The sequence below is a fragment of the Toxotes jaculatrix genome, chromosome 23, assembly GCF_017976425.1.
Source record: "Toxotes jaculatrix isolate fToxJac2 chromosome 23, fToxJac2.pri, whole genome shotgun sequence".
Lineage (NCBI taxonomy): Eukaryota > Metazoa > Chordata > Actinopteri > Toxotidae > Toxotes > Toxotes jaculatrix.
The window spans coordinates 6016932-6044470 of NC_054416.1; the positions used below are offsets into that span (position 1 = coordinate 6016932).

A 27539-nucleotide genomic window follows, 5' to 3' on the forward strand; every position below is an offset into this window, starting at 1 on the left:
GAAAGACTTTGTGCTTTGTTCAGAAACAAAAAAAAATCAAAACCTCTGGTTGTGCGTCAGCTTTTGTGAATCTGTGTAAAAACTTTGTATGGAAATTCAAGGTTGTGAATGTGTAGGAAAAACGTATTGTAGAAAAAAATCTGAGAATATCAAAATGTGGGCACAAATAATATCGACAGTGAGATTACACTAAGAAAAATCTGCTTTTGTGAACATCTGAGTGCAGATTCAAAGCAGCACTGAAGCTACAGATGAAAACACTTTCACAAGGTACACTAGCTCTTCTTTTAAATCCAAAATCAGGCCCAAAATTTGCCCTTTGAATTTCCTTTTTAAGATCATGTGCCTTCTGCTTTAAATCTGTACTCAAGGAGGGCCTCAGTAGGTAAGTTGTTACAGCACATGCCACATTGTTGAACATTGTTGCTCGTCGTACTCGCCCTGTTTCCTTTCTGCCTCTTCACTGTCAACTGACGAAAGGCAAGAAACAAAAAAAAAGTCTTTAAATAAATAAATCTGCTCTCAGACGTTCACAAAAGCACTTGTGCATTTGTGTAACCTCACCACTGATATAATTTTTTCTTAATACATTCACAGTTTTTTTGACACAAATACAAACTCTTTTCTTGGACAGTCACAAGCTTGAATTTCCCATGCAGAGTTTTGTCTTCACAGGCGATACACGACGGATTCTGAAATGATTTCTAAACATTATTTACAAGCTGTAAATCTCTTTGACCTTTACTGTACGTGAGGCCATGGATCCTGATCCTGGCTGATACACAGTAAAAGCTCCTGAGATCTGGTTTTCTGACAATCTAAAAGAATATTTGGGAATCTTTGAGGTAGCAGGTGCCGCGATAGCTTTTTGAAAAGCATGTCTGTAACCCGAAAACTTATTTTGTGTTCTGCAGCTCTGAGCTCTGATGAGACCAATCATCTGCCAGGCATGATTGAAACAAAAACCCACACACTTACACTTTGATATATACTTTTTAAGGGCTATTCCATCTTATTGTATGTTTACTAGTTTTGAACTGTTGAGGTAATGGCCCTTGGATAATTTCAAACCGGGTAGCAGCATCGAGCTTTAAAATACTTTTATTCCCTATAACTCAAGAGTTTCTAAATTGACAAAAAAGAAAAGATATTCTTTCCTGTAATTGCCAAAGTCCCAATTTTACTTTGTGTTTCGTTTTGTTGACCGTCTCATTTGTTTTTGAGGCTTGTACTGTAATTATATTGTTACCAAATTGTTTCAGTGTTCAGTGATTATGTTTATGATAGAGAAAATGTGCTATCTTTGCTAAAAAGTTTAAAAAAGAGTCCTCTTATAAAACATATTGGAATGCCAGTTTAAGAGTATATTTGAATGTGCCCATATGGAAGCCAGTAAATGGTATTATTGTATGTTAAGTAACTTGAATGACTTTTAATAACTTACATGTTTGCAACTCATAGTTGGCATACTGGTAATGAATGTTTCTATGGTATTCTTTGTATTGTCAGGACTGACTTACCTGTTTAGAGATTTATATTTTCATAAATGTTGTACTTACATTTTGTTACAGAGTTGTTTAACTGGAATTCAAACAGAAAAGAAACTTATGTCTGAAGCAATATGAAACTAGTGTGTATGCATTGTTTGTATGAAACATTTTAATGTAATAAAATGGTTCACTTTTTGCCTCCACTCCACCGCCTCAGGCTTTTCGCTGTAATTAGAGGTTGCTACACGGCATTGCAATCATGTCGCTGCTTTTAGACATGAAAGTGTTTTATATTTACAGCCTTTGATTTCAGTGAAGACAAAGACTGATGTGAATAAGCTCCGGTCTAATTGGCTACAATTAACCCAGTCCTGAAGTACCAGCAGCAGTAAGTTAAGTTACAGAGCATGCTGTGAGACAGGTAATTCATGTTTTTCTTTTATTTTTTTTTTTTGCTACAGTCAGAAAACACTGACAGTGCTGACAGCCTCACACACACACACACACACACACAGAGAACAGAGCTGTAAACTGATTTGATAGGCCAGTAATTGCTCTTCTGTGCTTGATGCTGAATGCCAGACAAGCGTGGTGAATATTTCTCCAACACTGGCTGACATTGTCAGTATAATTAGGCAATGCATGTGCAGTGCACCTGTACGGTGCCCTGCGCCAAACACACACACACACACACAGACGCACACTCATATTCACTGAGACACACAAACTTGCAAGGTAAACATATCCGAGATCAAGCTGTGATTGGCCAATAAAATCCTGTTGCTTTGGGCTACCATTTTAATTTCCCAGTGGTGTCACTCTAAGCCAATCTGTGTGTGCGTGTGTGTGTTTGTGAGTGCCTGTGTGTGTCCTGTCTCCACGGCAACATCGGGTCCACAGCGGTGACGGGCTTGGCCACGCCTCTCATTGTAATGATGGTGAGCTCATGTCTGTTGGCTATTGGGGCTGCTTCCAGTCCTTATGACAACAAGGGCTTGACTATCGCTAGCACATTCCACCTGCAGAGCCACACAGGCATATAATTACAGCACTTGTTTGTTGAGCAGGAGGTCTCCACAGGTCATACATACAGTGTGTGTGTCTGTGTTCGTATGTGTATCTGTGCGTGCGTCCTACAGTAGGTACAGTATGATATTGACTCTTATTTACACAGCCCAAAAATAGACACTTCACTGTCAGAGGCATTCACTCCATAAGCCAGGTCCCTCCCTCTGTCATCCTCCCTTTTTTTTTTTTTTAAACATCACCTGTATCTTTAGTGATGGGGAAGCCTTTGAGTCACCCATATCCTCACCCCTCCCATCCCCATCCAGCCTCTCTCTCTCTCTCTGTCTCTGACAGTCCAGATAAACCGGCAGTGACTTCACACTTTAACACTACTGGCAGATGAAATTCAAGTAGAAGGGAAACCCTGTGCAGTTTAAGCTAAAAAAAAACAAAAAACAAAAAACTCAGATATAAATTCTCTGAGTGGCCTGTGTTTGACTAACTAAAGCCTTTCAACAAATATGGCACGTTTGCGCAGGGAAGTCACACCAATTTCAGGCCTCTCACAGACAAAGCTCACACGTAACAAAGTGCCGTTCTTTATCTCTGAGGTGAGTTATAACAAATCCAATCACTGAAGCACGGCCGCTGAGGCTCATTTCATCCCTATCACCTCGCATTCTTCCCTCACATTTTCCCATTGCCTCAACGCTAGGCCCCGGTTATAAAAGATAACTACCAACAAGCCCTGACCTAATTCCTCTGAAGCATGCTGGGAGAAGAGACGCTGATAGGTGAAGGTTCTGTTGCTCTATTTTGATTTCAGGTGAACAGTAGGAAATGGCAGATATTATAAAATCTGTTTGCTTGTGATAGTTTAAAAAGATTAGATCGTCCACTCTGCGCTGCTGTGCTGGATTTTTTAAATTTATTTTTTATTTGAACGTACGAGACAGAAGAGGAAGTGAAACATACTGACAGACACAGACACTGGACAATTCACGAAGCAATTAAAAGCCCCTGTGTTACGTTTTACTCTCCCATAGATTCAGATTTAATAAATACAATGAATCAAATCCTGTGTGTCAGTAACTGCTTTTCTTTACGGATTTTAGAGACAGTTTTAAAGTCAAATGTTTTCCAGCTATGACTCAGTACCTACCAAAGTCCATTTATTTTTCTGTCAACTGACACGTCACTGCTGACGCCCAACAATGAGGACACTCAGCAATGTTTGACAATGGATCAAAGTTATTGCTTTTGGTATGAAAACCCTTTTAAAATTACAAAAGGAACAAACAGTAAGATTTAGTCTGAGGCCACGCACACCCAAGATAAAGATTCACATTATTTGTTGTTCTTTCAGTAGAAGAAAAGATCAACACAACAGCGTGAACCTTTTCTCAGAATCGCTGAATAATCTTTGTTTTCGTTCCAGTTATAAAAACCTTTTCAGGACATTCTTGACCTTGGAGACAAACTTTGGGCCAACATGGACAAGAGGTCCTTAAAATGGTCAGAAAATAATGTAAATGTGAATATATGAACAAATATGTGCAAACACCTACTAAAAGGACCTTATGGTTAATTCTTTTTCTGAATGCCTGATGTGTTTTCCTCCTGTTTCCAGTCTTTCTGCTAATCTAATCAAACAGTCTCTTTTTTTTAAACAGGCATACATGACAGTAGTATTGATCTTATCATCTAACTCATAACTCTGCCAGTTCTCTTTCAGTCGTTTCAAATTTTCGTTCTTCTTCTTTTTCACTGGAGCATTGTTGCAAAAAGAAAACTGTAAAAAAAAAAAAAAAAAAAGGAGAAAAAGAAAGCAGGAAGCAGTGGAGTGAAAACAGAGATGGGAGGCATTTATGCAGCACCACTGTCCTGTATCTTTGAAAATATCTGAAAGGGCTCCATTGCATCTGACGTGTCACATTGTTGTCATGTTTTGTGTCTTCGCTCGAATATTTGCCGCCATCCTGTCGGCCGCAGCCAGAGCGGGAAAAACATCTCCAGTGTTTTTCAGTCGTATTTGGAGAATTTTCATTTTCGAAAGCCCGTGTCTGAAAAGCCTCACACCTTCACACATACATAGTCATGAGAAAATGTTTACACATGAAAACAAGCCTACACACACATACTCTCATGCACACACTATGACTAATGCTCAAGTCCAACTTATTTCAGCTAGACTGTTGGAGAACTTACTCATCAATGCCACTTGCTTTTTAAGAATTAATTCATGTAAATGTTCAGGAGCAATCCAAACCGACAGGAGACCTAAAACTACCTCCATCTAAAGCTTTTGAACCTATTTGCTCACACCTGTATGTTATGGTTTGAAACATCTTTGTGAGTCAGCACCAAAAAAAAGAAAAATTCATATGCAGGAAATGATTTCTGTTTTTGACCCCATCAAGGATAAACATGCTTGTGCGTGCATCTGTAAACACTCAAACCGGTTTTTCAGTTGTGTGTCATCCTCAGGGAAGTTATTTGTCTGTCAGCTCATACAAAACAGTCCCCTCTCTGCACTGCAAAATAAAATCATAACAATAATAATGTATTAAATCCTTTCTTATCCTCTACAGACCAGGATTCTTGCTCACAATACAGAATAATACATTAAACATTTTTCCTGAATAGTGTTATTTTCTTGAATAATTCCCCAAAAAAGAGTTAAAAATGCATTGAAATATAATATAAAGCAGTTCATACAGTGGGAATGTTTTACTCTCAGGGCGAAAACAAGCCATTGTTTTAATATTAATACTTTTTGGACAAGTTTGCAAATGTTAGACTCATGCTCAGAAACCAGAGAGTATCTCGTCGTCTTTCTTCTCTCTCTGGGCTGAGGTCAGGTTTTGTTCTGTGGAGAGCAAGTGTTAAGAGGTGATTTCACTCTAATCGCATCCAAGTCATATGATCAACCATGGTAACTGTGAGGAGGAAGGCCAGGTTAAGCTGCGTCAAGCTGGGCACAGGTTGCCAGGTCAAGACAGGAAGTCAGGTATATTAAAGCCCAACATGGCGTCTAACAATCACACTTAAAAACGATGGCAAAGTGCTAAATACAGATCAGAATAAATATCAGAATAGAATCAAAACATTAAACAAAGTTAGTAGAAAATAGAAAAATAATAATATCAGTTTTTTTTTTCCTTTAATCATCTTCTGACTGCCTCAGGTTTTTCATGGGACCTTAAGCTGGGAACCACTGTGCTATACATTTATATTATTAAGATTTACATCAGCCTCATTTGGCTTTTAACAGCCTTTCTGTACAGGTGAAGGCACATGTTTGGTCACGTTTACACTAAAAATCAAGGTTATAAAATGCCTCATATAGAAGAGGCAATGAAAAATATATGAATGTTATTTAAATATTTAAATCAAAGACAAACAAAATTTATTAAATGACATAACAAATTATTCCAAGGAACCATCAATAAAAAGGCTTTGAGAATAAATAAATGTTGCTTCATGACTTCTAAATTCAGTGTAATGAAATCTGAAGTTGGTGACTACAGGTTTTTTTTTTTTCGTCATAGGTTTTATTGTGAAAGTTGTGATGGGAAACAGTTGTGTCACACTGACACGAGCTTGACAATGGTCCAGTATTTTCCCAGACTCACTAACCATCAGCAGACCGCTGTTCAAACAGGAGACATGGGACCGTGGAGTCGCCAGCACTCTGACCAGGAGAAGGAAGTGGTTTCCCGGTGAAAGATGTTGACTGGAGCATTTATTTTTCCACCTGTTTTTCCAATTTCTACCCAGTAAAGGACCGGAAGAGAAACAAGTTAAATGACAACTGAAGTTATCCGTGCTTTTTTGATACCTAGGGCAAAGTGCCACACCTTCGCTTAGCGCAACAGGTAAGTTGAAACATTTGGTTTCTCTGCTCGTCTTTGTGTGACTCTCCTGCGTTGAAGTGCAGCTTTAAATTCACTTTAAAAACCATGAAAACTGTTGAAGTGACACGTTATTAAACCTTTGTTAACCCAGTTTCAGCGGGTTATTAACAGCAACAGGTGAACACTGAGCAGAACTGTCAGCCATATGGCGAGTGGCCGCTTCAAGGGGAGAAAATAAATAATTAAAAAAAAAAAGTATTTAGTTTATATATGTTAAAGTGGTGCCACAGTATATAAAACACTGTTTAGAATGATGGGACCATTAATTGTTAGCTCATGTTTGAGCAGCCTCGCCAAAATCTAAAGCGCTGACAGTGGAGGTGTGAGTGTGCACCTGTTGCACATAATGGCAGAGGCTATTCAAACGTACTATAAGGAAATTCATGCATAAACGCTTTATGGCGTATTGTATTGTTCTGCATGTGGGTAAACAGGGCCGGAGATCATGAGTGGCCCCGGTGCAGCCCTCACAATGTTGACCAGAGAACAAACACAAGATTTAGACATGTTTTTATTTATTATATCTTTTTTTTATTAAATTCAGTCATCTTTTCTGTAAAGTTTATTTCCCCAACATGCACTTCAAAATGTTATTTATATTTCTTACTGAATAGAAATACTGAATCCTTTATTACATATTGAGTTTTTTCTGTTTTAAATTGGGAAATTTGAATAAAGCGAGTTTAAAAATACTGGAATCAACCTGCAAAATACCCTTTAACACCGTGGGACGTTGTTATAGGAGAATAGAGCTGCAACTGAAAATTATTTTCATTATCATTTAGCGTTGATTATTTATAGTGTATTGTTTTGTTCATTTCAAATATCACAGTATACCCACTATATGGCGAGTGTGGGAAAACAAAACTCCGTACTGTTTGAGTGTGTCTCACACACAGTGCTGTAAATGTGACACTGTATGGGAACCAAACTAAAGCTTTCCAGCAGACCCTGAACACACCACACATGGGCAGGTGAGGTTAATGAGTGAAGGGAAGACTGTTATTGGGGCTATTTGTTCTTTGCTGGGATGGAGTGGAGAGGTGGAGGTGGAGGAGGAGTGGTCTGAACTTAGTTAACCAGAATCCCGGTACACGGCCTTGGGCTTTGTTTGCACATCTAACACACAGCCTCACTGCACCCTGGGTCACTTAAAGTGACATACAAATTTAGTCTGAGCCCAAACCTGTCATGTCCGTCGTTTGTCATACTCCTTTAAACATGTTGTGTTAACAGCCTTGTACCAGCTGCTGTCATACGTCAACGTGTGTCTCTTAAAACGCCATGATCGCCTGGTTTTTAGCTGCAGGCAGGTGGGATTTAAAACATCCTGACAGCTGATTCATACAGAATGCTAAGTTGTGGTTTGCTTAACCCATTTTCATGCCTTTAGCGGCAGACTCCACCCATGTGGCAGCTTATTAGACAAAACAAGTCATTAAAAGTGGATGCAAATACTATTTGCCCAAGGTCTAGTTTGCTTTGCAACTGGGGTGCTGCTGCTGGGTGACTACACCTGAAACAGGATGTTGACATGAGACTGGAGCTGTGTGCTGTTAGAGAACAGATTGTACACACAGTGTTGTTTTTTAAAGTAAAGGTTGTGTTGATGTGTAGTCATAGAGAAGCCCTGAGAAAAATCCTGCGTCTTTACTCGTTTATAAAGACATACAACAGTTATTTTAAGGTTAGATTATTAACCAGTGAAGTAGGTCCACCTTTTCTGATGTAAATTCATAAAAAATGTCAAACCGAGATTTGATATGTGAAGATATTGGCCTTAAAAGCAAAACAAAAAAAACAGAAAAACAGACGAGATGTGGTTTCTCGTCCTTTTTATTTGCCTCTCCGTCACAGACGCTGTATCATTTAAAGCTGCCCTCTTCTTAGGCTCTCCTCGGGTTTGTTTACTCGCTGAAGTACAATTCGTGGCTCCTGGGTCAGGAGGATCCACGGGAGGAAAAACAGCAGCAGGTCTGTTTGCAGAGTGAGACAGAGAGACAGAGTCAGCGAGGAGGGCAGCGCTATTGATAAGTGTGGGATGCTGGGTAATAGAGAGGAGACAAGACTTGTTTTCATCAGACTGCTGCCCAAGGCCATCTGAAAAGGGGTGTTTGGACACAGCACATCATATTACACACTGAGACACAGACATGAACACACACACACACACACAGTTAGCTTCATGATACCATCTGAAATCAGAGGAAGTATTTTGCCATTTCAGACGCTCCTTATTAGACCGAATGATCGATAGCATGTTATATAATTGGATTATGACCTTATATAAATTGGTCGGCATTGGCAACTCACCACGGATACATTTGTTTAATCACACCTGGCTTTATTCGAATCAGCTGACTCAAGGTCACGTGTGTCAAATGCTGAAATGTGAAGCTGTGGAGACTTTTCCTTTTTTCTGTCTAATGACAGATATTTAAGCGTATTTCGGTTCTTCCTCTTTGTGCGAGCCGCGGCTGAAGGAGAAACACAATAACGTCACTCACATGAATAGCTCCAGCTCTTTCATGGGGAAGCCTTATCAGGTGTGGAGGGTTATCTCATCCACTGTATATGCAGGTTATTAAAAGCTGCATAAAGCATTTTTCTGTCACTACACCGACTTTAGAAACAGTGTATTGACATTTCAGCTGCATTTTAAAAGCTTCGGAGCTGATAAGAGGCCTAAATTGACCACCTTATCGAATGCTGCTGTTCTCTTTCAGCAGAGAAATCCGGAGGGTCACAGCAGCCGCTGATGAGTACACAGAAATCCTGTCAATAATTGCTTTGTTTTCCGTTTTACTTTGGGACTGCCTTTATGTTCACAGACATACTGTATGTGAGATAAAAGCCAGTTTCAGCTTGATAAAATGGAGCTGGTTATAGATCGAGTTTAATTTAGAAACCAGAGGGAAAAGATAGGGTTCAGCAAACAAAGCCTAAGACCTGAACTCGCGTTTGTTGTGCAGATGACATTAAGAATTCATTAATCAGTCAGAAATAAAGACAGGAATCATTAATTCCTCCTTAAAAGAAAAGGTTGAGTGGAAATAAAATCTTGGTACGTCTTGTTTCTGAACGGTTCTGTGGAGGATTAACAGAATGTCTCACAGACCTTTTACCGATATGGAAGCTATAATTAGGCCTTTTGTGGGCTGGTATTGATCACAGAAGTTTTTATGTTTCTGTTCTACACCTGATAAAATCTTATTATAATATCTTGGGAAATCAATCAATCAGTCAATCATTTGGAAACTACCAGAATCACCTTCCTTCCCTGTGTGACTTCCTAAGCAGCTCGAACAATCAGGTCATGAAACGGCTGCTTTTGTCTTTCACACACCTGCTAAAACTGCCAAACTGGGTGTCAACATTTCAGTCACAGTTGTCACCGCCGGTCCATCTCATGACAGTAATGCAGCCTTCTCAAATCCCACTGTCATCTGTTGCTTTTGTGCTGGCAAAACAAGGATGAGAAGCTGTGTGGCAAAAAAAAAAAGGCTCAAATTTTGGCCTTGACACAATCAGGCTACGTAAAGTGAAGCTGAAACCAGTGACTGGTTGGTGCTTCTGCTTGATGAAAAGTTTATATCAAATGTCGATATTAGTTAATGATATAGTTAATGTTGATAATTCATGGCAATTTATTTGCCTGTGATCGACTAATAAATGGATCCTGGCAGGTCTAGATCAGTCCCTGACAGCAGCCCCTCAGTTTACCTATCAGCAAACCAGGCCTGCACACACACTGTCATGGCGTCACACGATTTGAAAATTCAAATCTCAAGAAAGCAGATGTGACGAAATCTGTTGTGGATGTAGAAAAGGACAAAGAGACAGAAACGACAGATGGAGTAAGATGGATGTCAGACCAGTTAGCCCACTTTTCCATCACCACACCCTTCACATGTCACCCACATGAACATGATCTCCCTTCTCACTGTCCCTTCACACACACAAAACATACACACTCTGACCAACGCAGAGTAGGCGTCATAATTTAAACTATGATTTTATAATGTGACACACATCTTGCATAAGCCGACCTTTTCAAAGATCTATCAGGTGACCGGTGCTGTGTAACAACAGCAACGTCTTGTCTGTAAAAGACTTGGCTTCTTTGTTTGAAAAGTTCACTGCAGACCCTCCAGAGAGGCTTTCATATCTACACCTGAGGCAACAGAGAGACAACTCTCCAAATGTGCACTCAGTTACCGTCAGTAGACAGGAGCGAGAGGATTTCAGCAGCCTCTAATGTTATTCAAGCTCACTGTTTTTGTTTCTGAACCTCGTTTACCTGTATTTGGTTTTATAATGTTGGTATGTGCCGTGTTTAGACCAGCAACTCAAACCCACAGTTATACAGAAATGGTTGTGGATAGATTTCAGTCGTCCAAGGGCACAACAAAAACAACCGGTATCAGATATGCGAGACGGAGGGAAGACGGTTTCAAGGAGGCGGCAGTGTTATGTTTTTGAGGTGGAAGGAGAGGCCGGAGATCAAATCATGACATTGACTAAACACAAAAACTTTATGTTCGTATATTTCCACAACAAGTTTACGTCTTGCTGATTTTAATTTTGACATTGAAAATAGATGGGGTTGTTATCTGATCGCCTGTCGGATCCGGTTGGAAAAAAAAACAAAAAAAAAACACAGATTTGTTAAAGGAATATTTTGACATTTTTACATCATCTATGATCCTTCAAAATAAGACATTGCACGTACTAATTTTGTCCTTATTTTAAAATAGTAGGAGTCACTTTTCACCCACCCACAATCACCTACTCTGGAACAGTAACCCTTCATTTATTGTTGTTATGAAAATAATCTCTCCACCCACACACAATAACCCCTCACGCAAAACTCTTAACAGGTAAAAACAGTTTCAACTGGACACTTTCCAGAGGAAGAATTATTTTGAGCCTTATCTTTCCGAATGAAATTTTCCACCCGCAGCAATCGTTCAGTTCTGCGGGTATCCCGGTCCACATTTAGGGGACACTCTACAGCAATCTCATTTTTATTGCACCTGTTTCTCCAAGATGAAATGTTTCAATTTCCTCTGAAGAAAACTCAGAAAGTGGGAAAAAAAATGGGAGCGGGGCCATGCTGCCAGCACTGAAATATCTCTCCCCTTCAGTAATCGTCCTACGATCTTCCCTATCATAAAAAACAGGAGCAATATATAATATATTGAATGGCAGAGGGAGCAGATAAAGGACTATTATTGCCAGCCAACAATGGCCAATATCTGAATGAATGATAGTCATTTGATGCACAGATTGAATCCTTGATCTCATTGCGACTTTGGAAAGTCTCCAGGGGAACAACATGATTGGCCGTTTGGATGTTGTGATGTGGCTCTCAGTCATGTGCAGGCTGAGAGAAAATGTGCTCATTACTGGCAGGTTTGCATGGCTCTCACTTTGGCATGAAAAGGTATCTATGGTGATACCTGTCTGCCTAATTTAACCTTACCATATCCAAATTATGACATAATAGATACTTCATGCATTCATGAATATTAAAGTTTTAATGTAGCTCAGTCAAAGCAGCAACATACTGATTGTATTAGAGGATGCATTGGCTGCTAATCTCTGTTTTGGAGCCAGAAGCTACAGCTGTGCATCTCAACTGTAATTGACAGAGTCATTTTATTTGCGCCCTTAGAATGAAGTCAACCAAAACCATATCTTTGCTTTGGGTCTCAGGTCAGGAATGGGTCTCAATCTTTGGAAAACTGGTTGCACTCAACCAGGTCAGGTCTTAGAGACGCCGGTACGAGCAGGGTTTGGCTCTAAGTTTTAGAAACTAATCGCAAAACACATTGTAGTGATGGGAATTTATGGGCTTTTGCTGCAGCAGCATGCAATCGGCTTTTCCACTTCTCCATGTGTATGTATAGCTATTTACTCTGCAAACACAGTGTGGCAGAGATGACAGCTCCAAGCAGACACACTGGAGCCAGAATATATATCAGCCTGTCTTGTTAGTCATGTTTGCCTTCTTTAAGCAGAGTTCTTGGGACTTGTCTTTGACTTTTAAAGCCAGTGTCACTTAGTTATCAGTACATGATGTAACTAGCTAGTTACTCATGGGCCCCTTGTAGCTTGGAGGAGCGCTGTTGGCGGCTCAGGCTGAGATGGCCCTGTGTCATCTCTGCCCTGCAGGACCAGTTCTCCTCTGACTGGGAGCTGTTTCTGCTGACCAGCAGCAGAATGATTAGCCGGAGGCAGGTAGCACCACAATCACACTGTCAGCACTCAGTCAGCCCAGAGCCAGTTTTTGCCTTGCAAATTTGCAACCCAACTCCATTCCGATGCAAACCAGCTTTTTTCCGACTCAGCCAGCCATTAGTCGGCTTGTCGGAAGTTTGTGTCTTCACTGGATGTTAGAAAGAATGTCAGCTAGAAAACACACCAGAAAACGCATACGCACCTTAAATATAACTACAATACAGGGCACATACTGAGCAAAAAGTTGTCTTCCTGCTTTCAGCTCATTAAGCTCCCATGATTTGACACGAGAGGGAAAGTCATGAGACTGACTTCAGGGCTAAATATTCTCGAAAAGGTCATTTTGTGCCGTCTTCTCTTTGACTCTCGGCTGTTCATGTTCATATTATCTCTTTGTAATAGTCTTAGCACTGTGATAAATAGACATTTTTTGTATTATTAGCCTGATATGGCCAAATATTATTGCACAAATACCAAAAAAGTACAAATAGGTTCTGTGTGGATTTCTTTTTTCTTTTGACCATGGTTTCGATATAGCATGGCTTCAGCACATTTGCATATGCTGTATAATTAATCACATTAAATATTGAGAAAAGTGAATATTTTAGCTGTATATTCTATTAGCATGTGAGTAAAGCCCCGAAATATGGAACTATGAGACTAGAGCTGAAACAATTGGTCGATCAATCACTCGATCAAAACTTCACTGGTTGGAGCTTTTCAAATGTAAATTGTTTTCCTACAACAAAAAGCGGTTCAGATCTTGTACAATTAATCACAATTACAATTAATCCACAGTCACAACACTTCCATGTACTGTCACATAGTTTTTATCTGCAGTGAAAACATGGTGCCAGGAAGGAACTAAACTTACTCATACTCATAATTAATGCATAACATTTAAGAGACAGTTATGTCAAAGGGTTTAGGACCATTTACTGCAGCAAACAGATATACAGTCATATTGGCAGAGGAGCCTCTGAGCTGGAGGACGCTCCCCAGACGAATCCCAGCTCCCAGCAAGACTCAGAGGCAAGCACATTAAAACACCCACTTGGGAACAGAAAGCAGAAAGAAGCAGACACGTATCACTGAGCTATGGAATATACATAATGCACAAGGCAAGAAATGCTACTGCACAGCAGAAGAACAGGAGGAGGAAGGCGCTGGTGGTGGAGGAGGGAGAATCCAGCAGCAGCACCATGAGCGATCAGTGGATTGAGAGTTAGAGCTTGTCAGATGATTATTGACCTGCTTGAATGTGACTAGTAATTGTGAAAGTCGGCTGATAGTGATTTCAGCGCTCAGCCCAGACTAATACGGCACTCCATTAATGTGATAGTTCCCGATGCCCGCTGGGAAATTACTTCCTCTCTTGCTCCCTTCCTAGAAGATAAGGGACACTTCAGTCGGGTGGGTGCTTGGCAGAGCAACAGTGTGTGAAACAGGGTCCTCTATTTAAGGCACACTCTGTCGAACCGCTGGGCCTCTCTGCTGCTCTGAATTGCACTTGGCGTGGTAAACCTTGGCTCTTGGCTTTTTCATAAGTAGCTGTGAATGTGTTGGAGGTCCCAGTGTAGTTGTGTAGTGTGGGAATTGTTTCAGCCAGGTTACAGTCAAGCTCTCGACAAATCACGAGAGACCGTTTTTATGAAGAGAAACAGAGGGCACTCGAAGACAAGAGGATGCTACTCTGAGATTTGTTCTGTGTGCACGATGGTTTTCTCTGCAGCTTCAGTGGGCACACACACCCCTGGCTCTGCAGCAGACCTGTACAGGGATAATTAGATGTCTTGGGATAACTAAGTCATGCTTTGTTGCTTTTGCACAAATAATACAGTCTTTCATGCAAAAAGATGTGACCCAAGATGTGACTAAGATCTAATTACAACATTAGATTGATGGCCTTGTTTGTGGACTTTGTGGACTGGAAATCTTATGAGCTGACGGAATAAGGTTCAGGAGACCCAGATGGCTCAAGTACAAGAACTTATTGAAGCATTGAGAAGAAAAGAGATAAGACTACAAGCTGAACATTGTGTGATGGCAAACAGTTATTCCCAGTAAACTGTCTTTAACCCCAGGATATGTTTTTGGCCCCAGCATCTAAATGACCTGTGGGCTAAAGATCTCAAGAAGGAAAAAAAAATCCATCCTACATTCCATTGTAATATTGTATTTCTCAGCAGGTCCTCTTCAGATTTTTTTTTTTTTCAAATGCTAACACAGGTAGCACACAGAGAGCATTTTTACTGGTCCCCCAAGCAAAGCCCACCTGGACCTCTTAGCTCATTCCCTTTAGGACTATATATATAGTCTATGTGATATATGAAGTCCCAGAGCATAACTAAAGCTTCTTACATCATAGTTGCATGGCCTTACTGCAGCTTGAAAATGCACAGGACTACTCGATACAAATTGGCTGATGAAAACTAATGATTGCAGGAGCTATGGCACATTCTTTCTGTCTGGAGACAGCTTTGTATTATTCAACACATCCCACTAAAAGACCAAAAGAAACAAGGAAGTTATCCCTCTAACAGGTATCGCCTGTGTATCCAACAGCTGATATTGCTCTGCTGTTGTTCAAAAAGATTAAAAACACATCAGTTTCCAAATTCTTGCAGTTGGTGATATGTTTTTTAGATTAATTGCATGAAGCAGAGTCCAAAATATGTAAACTTCAACTATGACAGAGTGACAGAATAAAATATGCCATTATAGCAATATTCCATTATAGCAAAAGGCCAGCTGTTTGTGATTTGATTTGAAGACACAGCATTTGTAACGAGGTGACGCTGCACCCAAAACAATGCGCCAGTGTCACCCACATGTAATTTCCACATTCCACTTTTCAAGCTGATTCTTATTCGATTTTGTTCAAAGATTCAGCTAAAAGTAAAGCAAGAGCCTACAGGGTCAGAAAGTTAAGGTTAAGACAAGAAACAGTTTTGTCTCGTGGGCACATTTCCTTCCTTTCATTCCCCAAAGAGATACTGTGTCCTCTACCTCTGTTGCTCTCTTTCTCCTTCGCTTGCAGACAAACCCATTCAAGACTCAGTGATTAATTATTTACCCAGGCAATGAAATGCCAAAGCCTAGAGAAACACACCACCAGGAGAGAAAAAGGTCACTCCAGTCCTGCACATAGATACACACTCTTCAATACGCACTCACAAGCAACAGTGATGGATGGCAATAACATCTTTATCAGTGCTTCAGGCGGACAGAGTTTTCATCCTCGTGTCCAAACACCATCGAGACCAAGGGCAAAGCAAAAACTTGACTGATGTGGTAGGATCTTCAGGAGAGCCCAGAAAAAGCCCTGATTTAAAAACCACTCACATGTCAGAGGTGGTGAACTGTGCGATCAATAGCCGTCTCGGACTCTGTCAGAGTGTGTGTCATCGCACAGAGCGGTGGCTGCGGAGCTGTAGCCTTTCCACGATGAGGAAGCTCAGACCCTGACGGGAGAATGTCATCCGCTGAAAACGATATGAGCATGTTTTGAGAAGTGTTGTCACTTTAGATGTTGTCTGTGCCGTTCGTTTAAAGGGTGTTTGTGTGATCAAAGTGTAATTGCTTTGTTAATGTCCCTCCACAGATCCTCGACACAGCTGGCCAAATGGGGTGCCAATGCTGCAGGATGATAAAAAGGTGAGAAGTGTGTCTGACTCTACAGTCGTCACCTCTTCTTGTTTGTTGGTTTTATCTCTTTTCTGTCTTATATGATCCCTCTGGGAAATATTGTCAGGACACGATCTTGTTTCCAGAAATTTAAAAGATCAATCCATCCAAAAAAAAAAAAAAAATTCTCATTTTCCTTTTGTGATATCCCACATATCCTAGGACTTTTCTTTGTCCAACCAAAACGTGGAAAGGAATGGTTTTTCATTTGTGGTGCTCACAATATAGAAGAAGTATACTTAATTTGACAGCAGCATCCATCCTGTCTAGAAACCCTGACCCTGTCCCTCTGGATAATCCGCAGATCTCACTGTCCCCACACTTCATTGATTTCTTTCTACTGAAGATATAGTCCAGATGAAAGGTAGTATTCTCGTCTTGTCATCAGTTCAGTCAGTGGACAGCAGCCTAAACAAAAACCACACTCATTAATTAGGTGGTATTCGCTCTGTCAAATAGCTGCTTTACTCTTTCCCCTTAAGCTTTATGTTTTATTTCATATATTTTTCATCTGAGGTCTCAAACTGCTCAACATAAAACTTCAGTCCACTTCCTCTGTGACAACCTCACTGTGGATTTTCTTATCTGCAGGTCCACAGTTGCCAGTTCAGGTGTCTCCTTGGCCACATAATGATTTTTTGTCTTGTTTCATGCCAATAGCGAGAGGTCCATTTATAATACGTCTGCGCTCTCAGCCTCACGTGGGCTCTTTGTACAAACTGTGAGTCAATATGCCAATAGCCATCACCCCTGGTTACTGTATTCCTTTGCAGAACTGTCTGTTCATTAAAGGCCTACAAGGCGTCGCTGTCAGGGCTCGACATCGCTGTGCTTTTTTAGGTAAACGAGGAGACAGAGCAGGGCCGGGAAACGAGATTTTGATTGCAGATTAATGAAAGGACATGCTGTGATTCACATACCAGAGCTGTAATCCCCCTCCACACTTTTTTTTTTTCTTTCCCATGTCAACGACACACATGTGAATGCTTGTGACACACACACATACCTCCCTAATTGTCTGGAGTGTCACATTTCTGGGCTTAGCGGTGTTTAGGGTTTGGCAGGGTGGACCTGTAGGTTACTGGGTCAGCAGTACAGCTTCAGTATCAGCAAGCTGACGCTCTCACAGTCCCAGCAACCCTGCAGAAAACTGGTCTCTCTAGATGTGACAGTACTATGTGAATCCTGTGTCCCTGTATGTCCATGTGTTGGTGTCTTACCAACACGTGGACATACCAAATTATATTTTTCTGAGACACAGCAGAAGTCTCTTATTCTTAATATTTTCCTTTAATTACACACTTGGAAAAATTACACTATTACAGAGCAGAAACAAATTATCAAACTGAACATATGTTTTTTGATTGAGTTATTTAATTAAACCTGCAGTGCAACATTAGCAGTGTGAGATGTAATTCCAATATTTATTCTCCTTGTAGCCTGTTTTTGGTCTCCCCCGTCTCCTGAGAAAAATGTCTGGGTCTTTAGCTGCTAGCTGTTCCACCATGTTCACCGGTGTAGTGTATGGAGTCTTGTCTGATGCCCCGTCAGAGTAATATTACATGCAAAGGATGGTGTCTTCCAGGATGGAGGTGCTTCCTAAAAAAAACAAAACAAAAAAAAAAAACTCTTCAGTATAAATAAAACCTCACACAAAGGGAATCCCAACAGAGAGAGGAAAGCAGGAAGCCCCCAGAATCAACTGCAACAACTCGTATGCAAAAATACTCTTTGCTATTAAAATCTGAGCTGAACACCGGGGAGCTGCTGCTCCCTGGTGTTAGGAGAGATTTGCATTAGCTGTTTGATTTAGGTCTGATAGCCAGATGAACACATAAACACAACAACTTGTTGACATTTGGTCTTCTTAGAAAAGAAAACAAAATCACCGCAACAAGTTGACTGTTTGTTTGGGTCCGCTCTTTGAAAATAGCTTGGAGACAGAACGGGTGGCCGCCTGTCGATGATGAAAATGCGGTTTCATTTTCTCACACAGCTTTTGTCCAGCTTTATGAATTATTGGTCTTTTTTTTTTTCCTGGTAAAACACCTTGTGTGCGTGTCTCTCGCTTTTCTGAAAGCGAGCCTCAGATTTCACCTTGGCAGCCGGGACACAGCGGCGGCGCTGCCCAGGAGGGAGAGAAATGGAAAACATTCATTTTCTCAGCTTTCCACTGTGAAGGGAGACAGAGGGAAGGATGCAGGGCGAGAGAGAGGTTCTTAAGTCAGAGGGTGAGCGTGTGTGTGTGCGAGCTTATGACTATAAATGCGTGGGCGGCTGATGTTTTTGTGTGTCTGCTTACCAAGAGGGGAGAGAGGAGCGTGTTACTGAATCGATCTATTTATTTGAAAGTTATCTTCTTAATTCTCTGGACTCGTGCTCTTGTTAAGTATGTGAATACTCCTTAAGCACAGCACAGAAAACAAGAGTAAAGAAGACAACTTCAGAAACCAGGAGGAGGCAGAAGGGAGTGAGACAATAGATGGAAGAAGCTCAGGGGAGCGCGCTCAAATCAAGGAGAAGTCAAGTGCAAAGGGACTGTAGATTAAAGAGCTGCGACTACATTACAGTGACGCTGACGGAGAGACAGGGGTGGGGGTTGTTTTGAGGAGGGGGAGAGGCACCTGGAGAGGTGTGAGATGGAGGGAGCTCTGCTGGGGTTACGGGGCTCGCGGGGTGGAGGAGAAAACAAATGAGGAGAAGAAGAGATGGTTGTGAAAAACACGAGGCTCTCGCAGCAGGTGATGTCTGACAGCCTGTTACACTGTGCACAAAATAAAGCCCACCCACCAACACTCCTAATAGGTGTGTGTGAGAGCGAGCAATCTTATACCTTTGTAAGAAAAACCTCCAGAATGCTGGTATCAGACAGTCATTACAGCCTAGAGGGGGCTATTTAAGGTATATAGCTTAAATGAGCATTAATTAGTCTCGGACCTTTATCGACCTCCGCTATCCAATGAGGAATTGGGACAACATCAACAAATCTCTGGCAGGGCAAATGGCAGTCTGCGATTTGCACAATAAAAGACTCATTTCACAGCGGACAGGAGAGAGCAGGGATTGAACAGAGACGTCTGATGAAGCAGTGAACGGGAAATACATCACATCAGTGCTAAATAATGCATCAGTATTATTTGCCAGAAACTATTGTTATACTGGTTGAAGGTGAAAATATTCTCAGGCATTTGTCAGTCATTTTAATGAGCTGATTATATGTGGCATAACTAGGACTCATTATTTTTCTGTGTTCCTTTAAAGAACCAGCATAAAGCACAATGTGAAATTAAAGCTGCAAGCAGCGATGACGGGCCCTCGCACCCCTTGCGACCCAGCGGAGTCGGAGCCGGCGCAGCCAAGAGTACCAGAGTCCCCCTATGTCCTCTCCTCTTCTACCCAGTACACGTCATAGTACAAACAGGTTATTTCCTGTTACCAGCAGGGGGCGCCACGAGTAAGGCGGGGGTTTGACATATGGAGCCGTTCAGGGCAGAGCCCTCATCATGCTCATAAAGTTTGAAGATGTTTGGATAAAGTATGTGGACGTGAGAGCCATTCAAAATGTCATGGCAAATTCACCAAACGCCATCGAAATTTGGCGAGCCACAGAGGCCACGCCCTTTAACTTAGAGAAAAGTCTCTTATAACTTTTGATCATCATGGTCTTGAGGTGAGGTCCACCAGATATGAAGTTGATCGGGTGAAATCCCTAGCACGAGTTCATCCGCATACCAGTGGTGGAAAGCAGTGAAATTTGGCCGCCAAAAACAAAATGGTCGACTTCCTGCTGGGTTGAGGTCATGGTGTCAAGAGACTTTTTTGTGCGTCCTGAAGTGTTCTTTATGTGTACTGATTTTCATCTTCGTATTCCAAAAAAACCCATATGGAGAGGGGTATTTTAAATCTTCAAGGGGGCGCCGTTGAGCCATTTTGCCCCGCCCAATTACAAAAACCCCACCAGAGTCTAGGACCAGCCCCCAAGAACGTGTGTATGAATTTTTATGATCATAGGAGGTGGTTAAGGTCATTACAAATCCAAACGTAATTTCACGGCGAGGGATCGTCAGTTGCCGCACCGCCACACAGATGCCATTGCACCCAGCTTCACGGCCTTTATAATGTAGCTTCACCAAGTAGTTGGGAAGGTTGTAGAGCAGAAACCAAGCCGATGGTGTCAACTATTAAGGAGCAGTACACTTCAGAGTAAAAATAGGTCATTTCCTGTTACCAGCAGGGGACGCCACGAGTAAGGCGGGAGTTTGACATACAGAGGCGTTCACGGCAGAGCCCTGATCATGCTCATAAAGTTTGAAGATGTTTGGATAAAGTATGTGGACGTGAGTGCCATTCAAAATGTCATGGCAAATTCACCAAACGCCACCAAACTTTGGCGAGCCACAGAGGCCACGCCCTTTAACTTAGAGAAAAGTCTGTTATAACTTTTGATCATCATGGTCTTGAGGTGAGGTCCACCAGATATGAAGTTGATCGGGTGAAATCCCTAGCACGAGTTCATCCGCATACCAATGGTGGAAAGCACTCAAATTTGGCCGCCAAAAACAAAATGGCTGACTTCCTGCTGGGTTGAGGTCATGGTGTCAAGAGACTTTTTTGTGCGTCCCGAAGTGTTCTTTATGTGTACTGATTTTCATCTTTGTATTCCAAAAAAACCCATATGGAGAGGGGTATTTTAAATGTTCAAGGGGGCGCCGTTGAGCCATTTTGCCCCGCCCAATTACAAAAACCCCATCAGAGTCTAGGACCAGCCCCCAAGAACGTGTGTATGAATTTTTAGGATCATAGGAGGTGGTTAAGGTCATTACAAATCCAAACGTAATTTCACGGCGAGGGATCGTCAGTTGCCGCGCCGCCACACAGATGCCATTGCACCCAGCTTCACGGCCTTTATAATGTAGCTTCACCAAGTAGTTGGGAAGGTTGTAGAGCAGAAACCAAGCCGATGGTGTCAACTATTAAGGAGCAGTACACTTCAGAGTAAAAATAGGTCATTTCCTGTTACCAGCAGGGGACGCCACGAGCAAGGCGGGAGTTTGACATATGGAGGCGTTCAGGGCAGAGCCCTGATCATGCTCATAAAGTTTGAAGATGTTTGGATAAAGTATGTGGACGTGAGAGCCATTCAAAATGTCATGGCAAATTCACCAAACGCCAGCAAACTTTGGCGGGCCACAGAGGCCACGCCCTTTAACTTAGAGAAAACTCTGTGATAACTTTTGATCATCATGGTCTTGAGGTGAGGTCCACCAAATATGAAGTGGATCGGGTGAAATCCCTAGCACGAGTTCGTCCGCATACCAATGGTGTAATTCGCCAAAATCGCCAACTTCCGACCACAATGGCGGACTTCCTGTTGGGTTGAGGTCATGGTGTCAAGAGACTTTTTGGTGTGTCTCGGTATGATCAACATGTGTACCAATTTTCATGCACCTATAACAAACTAAGCCCAATGGGAGGGGGGTTTTGAAAATTTCAAGGGGGCGCTGCGGAGCCATTTTGCCCCTCCCATTTACAACGACCACAAAATATCAAATTTTTCACCAGACCTGATGAGTGTGCAAAATTTCAGGCGTTTTAGAGCATGGGAAGGGGTTGAAAAATGCAGTTGTTTGGGAGGACAAATAATAATTAAAGCTGCAAGCAGCGATGACGGGCCCTCGCACCCCTTGCGACCCGCGGGAGTCGCAGCCGGCGCAGCCAAGAGTACCAGAGTCCTCCTATGTCCTCTCCTCTTCTCCCCAGTACACGTCATAGTACAAACAGGTTATTTCCTGTTACCAGCAGGGGGCGCCACGAGTAAGGCGGGAGTTTGACATATGGAGGCGTTCAGGGCAGAGCCCTCATCATGCTCATGAAGTTTGACGATGTTTGGATAAAGTATGTGGATGTGAGAGCCATTCAAAATGTCATGGCAAATTCACCAAACGCCATCGAACTTTGGCGAGCCACAGAGGCCACGCCCTTTAACTTAGAGAAAAGTCTCTTATAACTTTTGATCATCATGGTCTTGAGGTGAGGTCCACCAGATATGAAGTTGATCGGGTGAAATCCCTAGCACGAGTTCATCCGCATACCAGTGGTGGAAAGCAGTGAAATTTGGCCGCCAAAAACAAAATGGTCGACTTCCTGCTGGGTTGAGGCCATGGTGTCAAGAGACTTTTTTTTGCGTCTGGAAGTGTTCTTTATGTGTACCGATTTTCATCTTGGTATTCCAAAAAAACCCATATGGAGAGGGGTATTTTAAATCTTCAAGGGGGCGCCGTTGAGCCATTTTGCCCCGCCCAATTACAAAAACCCCATCAGAGTCTAGGACCAGCCCCCAAGAACGTGTGTATGAATTTTTAGGATCATAGGAGGTGGTTAAGGTCATTACAAATCCAAACGTAATTTCACGGCGAGGGATCGTCAGTTGCCGCGCCGCCACACAGATGCCATTGCACCCAGCTTCACGGCCTTTATAATGTAGCTTCACCAAGTAGTTGGGAAGGTTGTAGAGCAGAAACCAAGCCGATGGTGTCAACTATTAAGGAGCAGTACACTTCAGAGTAAGAATAGGTCATTTCCTGTTACCAGCAGGGGACGCCACGAGTAAGGCGGGAGTTTGACATATGGAGGCGTTCAGGGCAGAGCCCTGATCAAGCTCATGAAGTTTGAAGATGTTTGGATAAAGTATGTGGACGTGAGAGCCATTCAAAATGTCATGGAAAATTCACCAAACGCCATCAAACTTTGGCGGGCCACAGAGGCCACGCCCTTTAACTTAGAGAAAAGCCTTGAATAACTTTTGATCATCATGGTCTTGAGGTGAGGTCCACCAAATATGAAGTGGATCAGGTGAAATCCCTAGCACGAGTTCGTCCGCATACCAATGGTGTAATTCGCCAAAATCGCCAACTTCCGACCACAATGGCGGACTTCCTGTTGGGTTGAGGTCATGGTGTCAAGAGACTTTTTGGTGTGTCTCGGTATGATCAACATGTGTACCAATTTTCATGCACCTATGACAAACTAAGCCCAATGGGAGGGGGGTTTTGAAAATTTCAAGGGGGCGCTGCGGAGCCATTTGGCCCCCCCCATTTACAACGACCACAAAATATCAAATTTTTCACCAGACCTGATGAGTGTGCAAAATTTCAGGCGTTTTAGAGCATGGGAAGGGGTTGAAAAATGCAGTTGTTTGGGAGGAATAATAATAATAATAATAATAATAATAATAAACATTAGAAAAACAATAGGGCCTTCGCACCACTCGGTGCTCGGGCCCTAATAATAATTAAAGCTGCAAGCAGCGATGACGGGCCCTCGCACCCCTTGCGACCCGCGGGAGTCGCAGCCGGCGCAGCCAAGAGTACCAGAGTCCCCCTATGTCCTCTCCTCTTCTCCCCAGTACACGTCATAGTACAAACACGTTATTTCCTGTTACCAGCAGGGGGCGCCACGAGTAAGGCGGGAGTTTGACATATGGAGCCGTTCAGGGCAGAGCCCTCATCATGCTCATGAAGTTTGAAGATGTTTGGATAAAGTATGTGGACGTGAGAGCCATTCAAAATGTCATGGCAAATTCACCAAACGCCACCGAACTTTGGCGAGCCACAGAGGCCACGCCCTTTAACTTAGAGAAAAGCCTTTGATAACTTTTGATCATCATGGTCTTGAGGTGAGGTCCACCAGATATGAAGTTGATCGGGTGAAATCCCTAGCACGAGTTCGTCCGCATACCAATGGTGGAAAGCACTGAAATTTTGCCGCCAAAAACAAAATGGCCGACTTCCTGCTAGGTTGAGGTCATGGTGTCAAGAGACTTTTTTGTGCGTCAGGAAGTGTTCTTTATGTGTACCGATTTTCATCTTCGTACTCCAAAAAAACCCATATGGAGAGGGGTATTTTAAATCTTCAAGGGGGCGCCGTTGAGCCATTTTGCCCCGCCCAATTACAAAAACCCCATCAGAGTCTAGGACCAGCCCCCAAGAACGTGTGTATGAATTTTTAGGATCATAGGAGGTGGTTAAGGTCATTACAAATCCAAACGTAATTTCACGGCGAGGGATCGTCAGTTGCCGCGCCGCCACACAGATGCCATTGCACCCAGCTTCACGGCCTTTATAATGTAGCTTCACCAAGTAGTTGGGAAGGTTGTAGAGCAGAAAACAAGCCGATGGTGTCAACTATTAAGGAGCAGTACACTTCAGAGTAAAAATAGGTCATTTCCTGTTACCAGCAGGGGACGCCACGAGTAAGGCGGGAGTTTGACATATGGAGGCGTTCAGGGCAGAGCCCTGATCAAGCTCATGAAGTTTGAAGATGTTTGGATAAAGTATGTGGACGTGAGAGCCATTCAAAATGTCATGGCAAATTCACCAAACGCCACCAAACTTTGGCGGGCCACAGAGGCCACGCCCTTTAACTTAGAGAAAAGCCTTTGATAACTTTTGATCATCATGGTCTTGAGATGAGGTCCACCAAGTATGAAGTGGATCAGGTGAAATCCCTAGCACGAGTTCGTCCGCATACCAATGGTGTATTTCGCCAAAATCGCCAACTTCCGACCACAATGGCGGACTTCCTGTTGGGTTGAGGTCATGGTGTCAAGAGACTTTTTGGTGTGTCTCGGTATGATCAACATGTGTACCAATTTTCATGCACCTATGACAAACTAAGCCCAATGGGAGGGGGGTTTTGAAAATTTCAAGGGGGCGCTGCGGAGCCATTTGGCCCCCCCCATTTACAACGACCACAAAATATCAAATTTTTCACCAGACCTGATGAGTGTGCAAAATTTCAGGCGTTTTAGAGCATGGGAAGGGGTTGAAAAATGCAGTTGTTTGGGAGGAATAATAATAATAATAATAATAATAATAAACATTAGAAAAACAATAGGGCCTTCGCACCACTCGGTGCTCGGGCCCTAATAATTAAAGCTGCAAGCAGCGATGACGGGCCCTCGCACCCCTTGCGACCCGCGGGAGTCGCAGCCGGCGCAGCCAAGTACCAGAGTCCCCCTATGTCCTCTCCTTTCTCCCCAGTACACGTCATAGTACAAACAGGTTATTTCCTGTTACCAGCAGGGGGCGCCACGAGTAAGGCGGGGGTTTGACATATGGAGCTGTTCAGGGCAGAGCCCTCATCATGCTCATAAAGTTTGAAGATGTTTGGATAAAGTATGTGGACGTGAGAGCCATTCAAAATGTCATGGCAAATTCACCAAACGCCACCGAACTTTGGCGAGCCACAGAGGCCACGCCCTTTAACTTAGAGAAAAGTCTGTTATAACTTTTGATCATCATGGTCTTGAGGTGAGGTCCACCAGATATGAAGTGGATCGGGTGAAATCCCTAGCACGAGTTCATCCGCATACCAATGGTGGAAAGCACTGAAATTTGGCCGCCAAAAACAAAATGGCTGACTTCCTGCTGGGTTGAGGTCATGGTGTCAAGAGACTTTTTTGTGCGTCCCAAAGTGTTCTTTATGTGTACTGATTTTCATCTTCGTACTCCAAAAAAACCCATATGGAGAGGGGTATTTTAAATCTTCAAGGGGGCGCCGTTGAGCCATTTTGCCCCGCCCAATTACAAAACCCCATCAGAGTCTAGGACCAGCCCCCAAGAACGTGTGTATGAATTTTTAGGATCATAGGAGGTGGTTAAGGTCATTACAAATCCAAACGTAATTTCACGGCGAGGGATCGTCAGTTGCCGCGCCGCCACACAGATGCCATTGCACCCAGCTTCACGGCCTTTATAATGTAGCTTCACCAAGTAGTTGGGAAGGTTGTAGAGCAGAAACGGAGCCGATGGTGTCAACTATTAAGGAGCAGTACACTTCAGAGTAAAAATATGTCATTTCCTGTTACCAGCAGGGGACGCCACGAGTAAGGCGGGAGTTTGACATATGGAGGCGTTCAGGGCAGAGCCCTGATCATGCTCATAAAGTTTGAAGATGTTTGGATAAAGTATGTGGACGTGAGAGCCATTCAAAATGTCATGGCAAATTCACCAAACGCCACCAAACTTTGGCGGGCCACAGAGGCCACGCCCTTTAACTTAGAGAAACCTCTGTTATAACTTTTGATCATCATGGTCTTGAGGTGAGGTCCACCAAATATGAAGTGGATCAGGTGAAATCCCTAGCACGAGTTCGTCCGCATACCAATGGTGTAATTCGCCAAAATGGCCAACTTCCGACCACAATGGCGGACTTCCTGTTGGGTTGAGGTCATGGTGTCAAGAGACTTTTTGGTGTGTCTCGGTATGATCAACATGTGTACCAATTTTCATGCACCTATGACAAACTAAGCCCAATGGGAGGGGGGTTTTGAAAATTTCAAGGGGGCGCTGCAGAGCCATTTTGCCCCCCCCATTTACAACGACCACAAAATATCAAATTTTTCACCAGACCTGATGAGTGTGCAAAATTTCAGGCGTTTTAGAGCATGGGAAGGGGTTGAAAAATGCAGTTGTTTGGGAGGAATAATAATAATAATAATAATAATAATAATTAAAGCTGCAAGCAGCGATGACGGGCCCTCGCACCCCTTGCGACCCGCGGGAGTCGCAGCCGGTGCAGCCAAGAGTACCAGAGTCCTCCTATGTCCTCTCCTCTTCTCCCCAGTACACGTCATAGTACAAACAGGTTATTTCCTGTTACCAGCAGGGGGCGCCACGAGTAAGGCGGGAGTTTGACATATGGAGGCGTTCAGGGCAGAGCCCTCATCATGCTCATGAAGTTTGACGATGTTTGGATAAAGTATGTGGATGTGAGAGCCATTCAAAATGTCATGGCAAATTCACCAAACGCCATCGAACTTTGGCGAGCCACAGAGGCCACGCCCTTTAACTTAGAGAAAAGTCTCTTATAACTTTTGATCATCATGGTCTTGAGGTGAGGTCCACCAGATATGAAGTTGATCGGGTGAAATCCCTAGCACGAGTTCATCCGCATACCAGTGGTGGAAAGCAGTGAAATTTGGCCGCCAAAAACAAAATGGTCGACTTCCTGCTGGGTTGAGGTCATGGTGTCAAGAGACTTTTTTGTGCGTCCGGAAGTGTTCTTTATGTGTACTGATTTTCATCTTCGTATTCCAAAAAAACCCATATGGAGAGGGGTATTTTAAATCTTCAAGGGGGCGCCGTTGAGCCATTTTGCCCCGCCCAATTACAAAAACCCCACCAGAGTCTAG

At 42.7% G+C, this 27539-nt stretch overlaps 1 protein-coding gene across 1 annotated transcript in view; it reads left to right on the forward strand.

Moving 5' to 3' along the window:
• Nucleotides 1-6139: 6139 nt before the first annotated feature.
• Nucleotides 6140-27539, forward strand: part of zgc:194930 (uncharacterized protein LOC557813 homolog) — a 35291-nt gene continuing 13891 nt past the window's right edge. Inside the window, exons 1-2 of the mRNA XM_041031778.1 lie at nucleotides 6140-6376; nucleotides 16263-16315. Coding sequence (XP_040887712.1) covers nucleotides 16284-16315 — 32 coding nt within the window. The 5' untranslated portion in view covers nucleotides 6140-6376; nucleotides 16263-16283. The remainder of the gene's footprint in view (nucleotides 6377-16262; nucleotides 16316-27539) is intronic.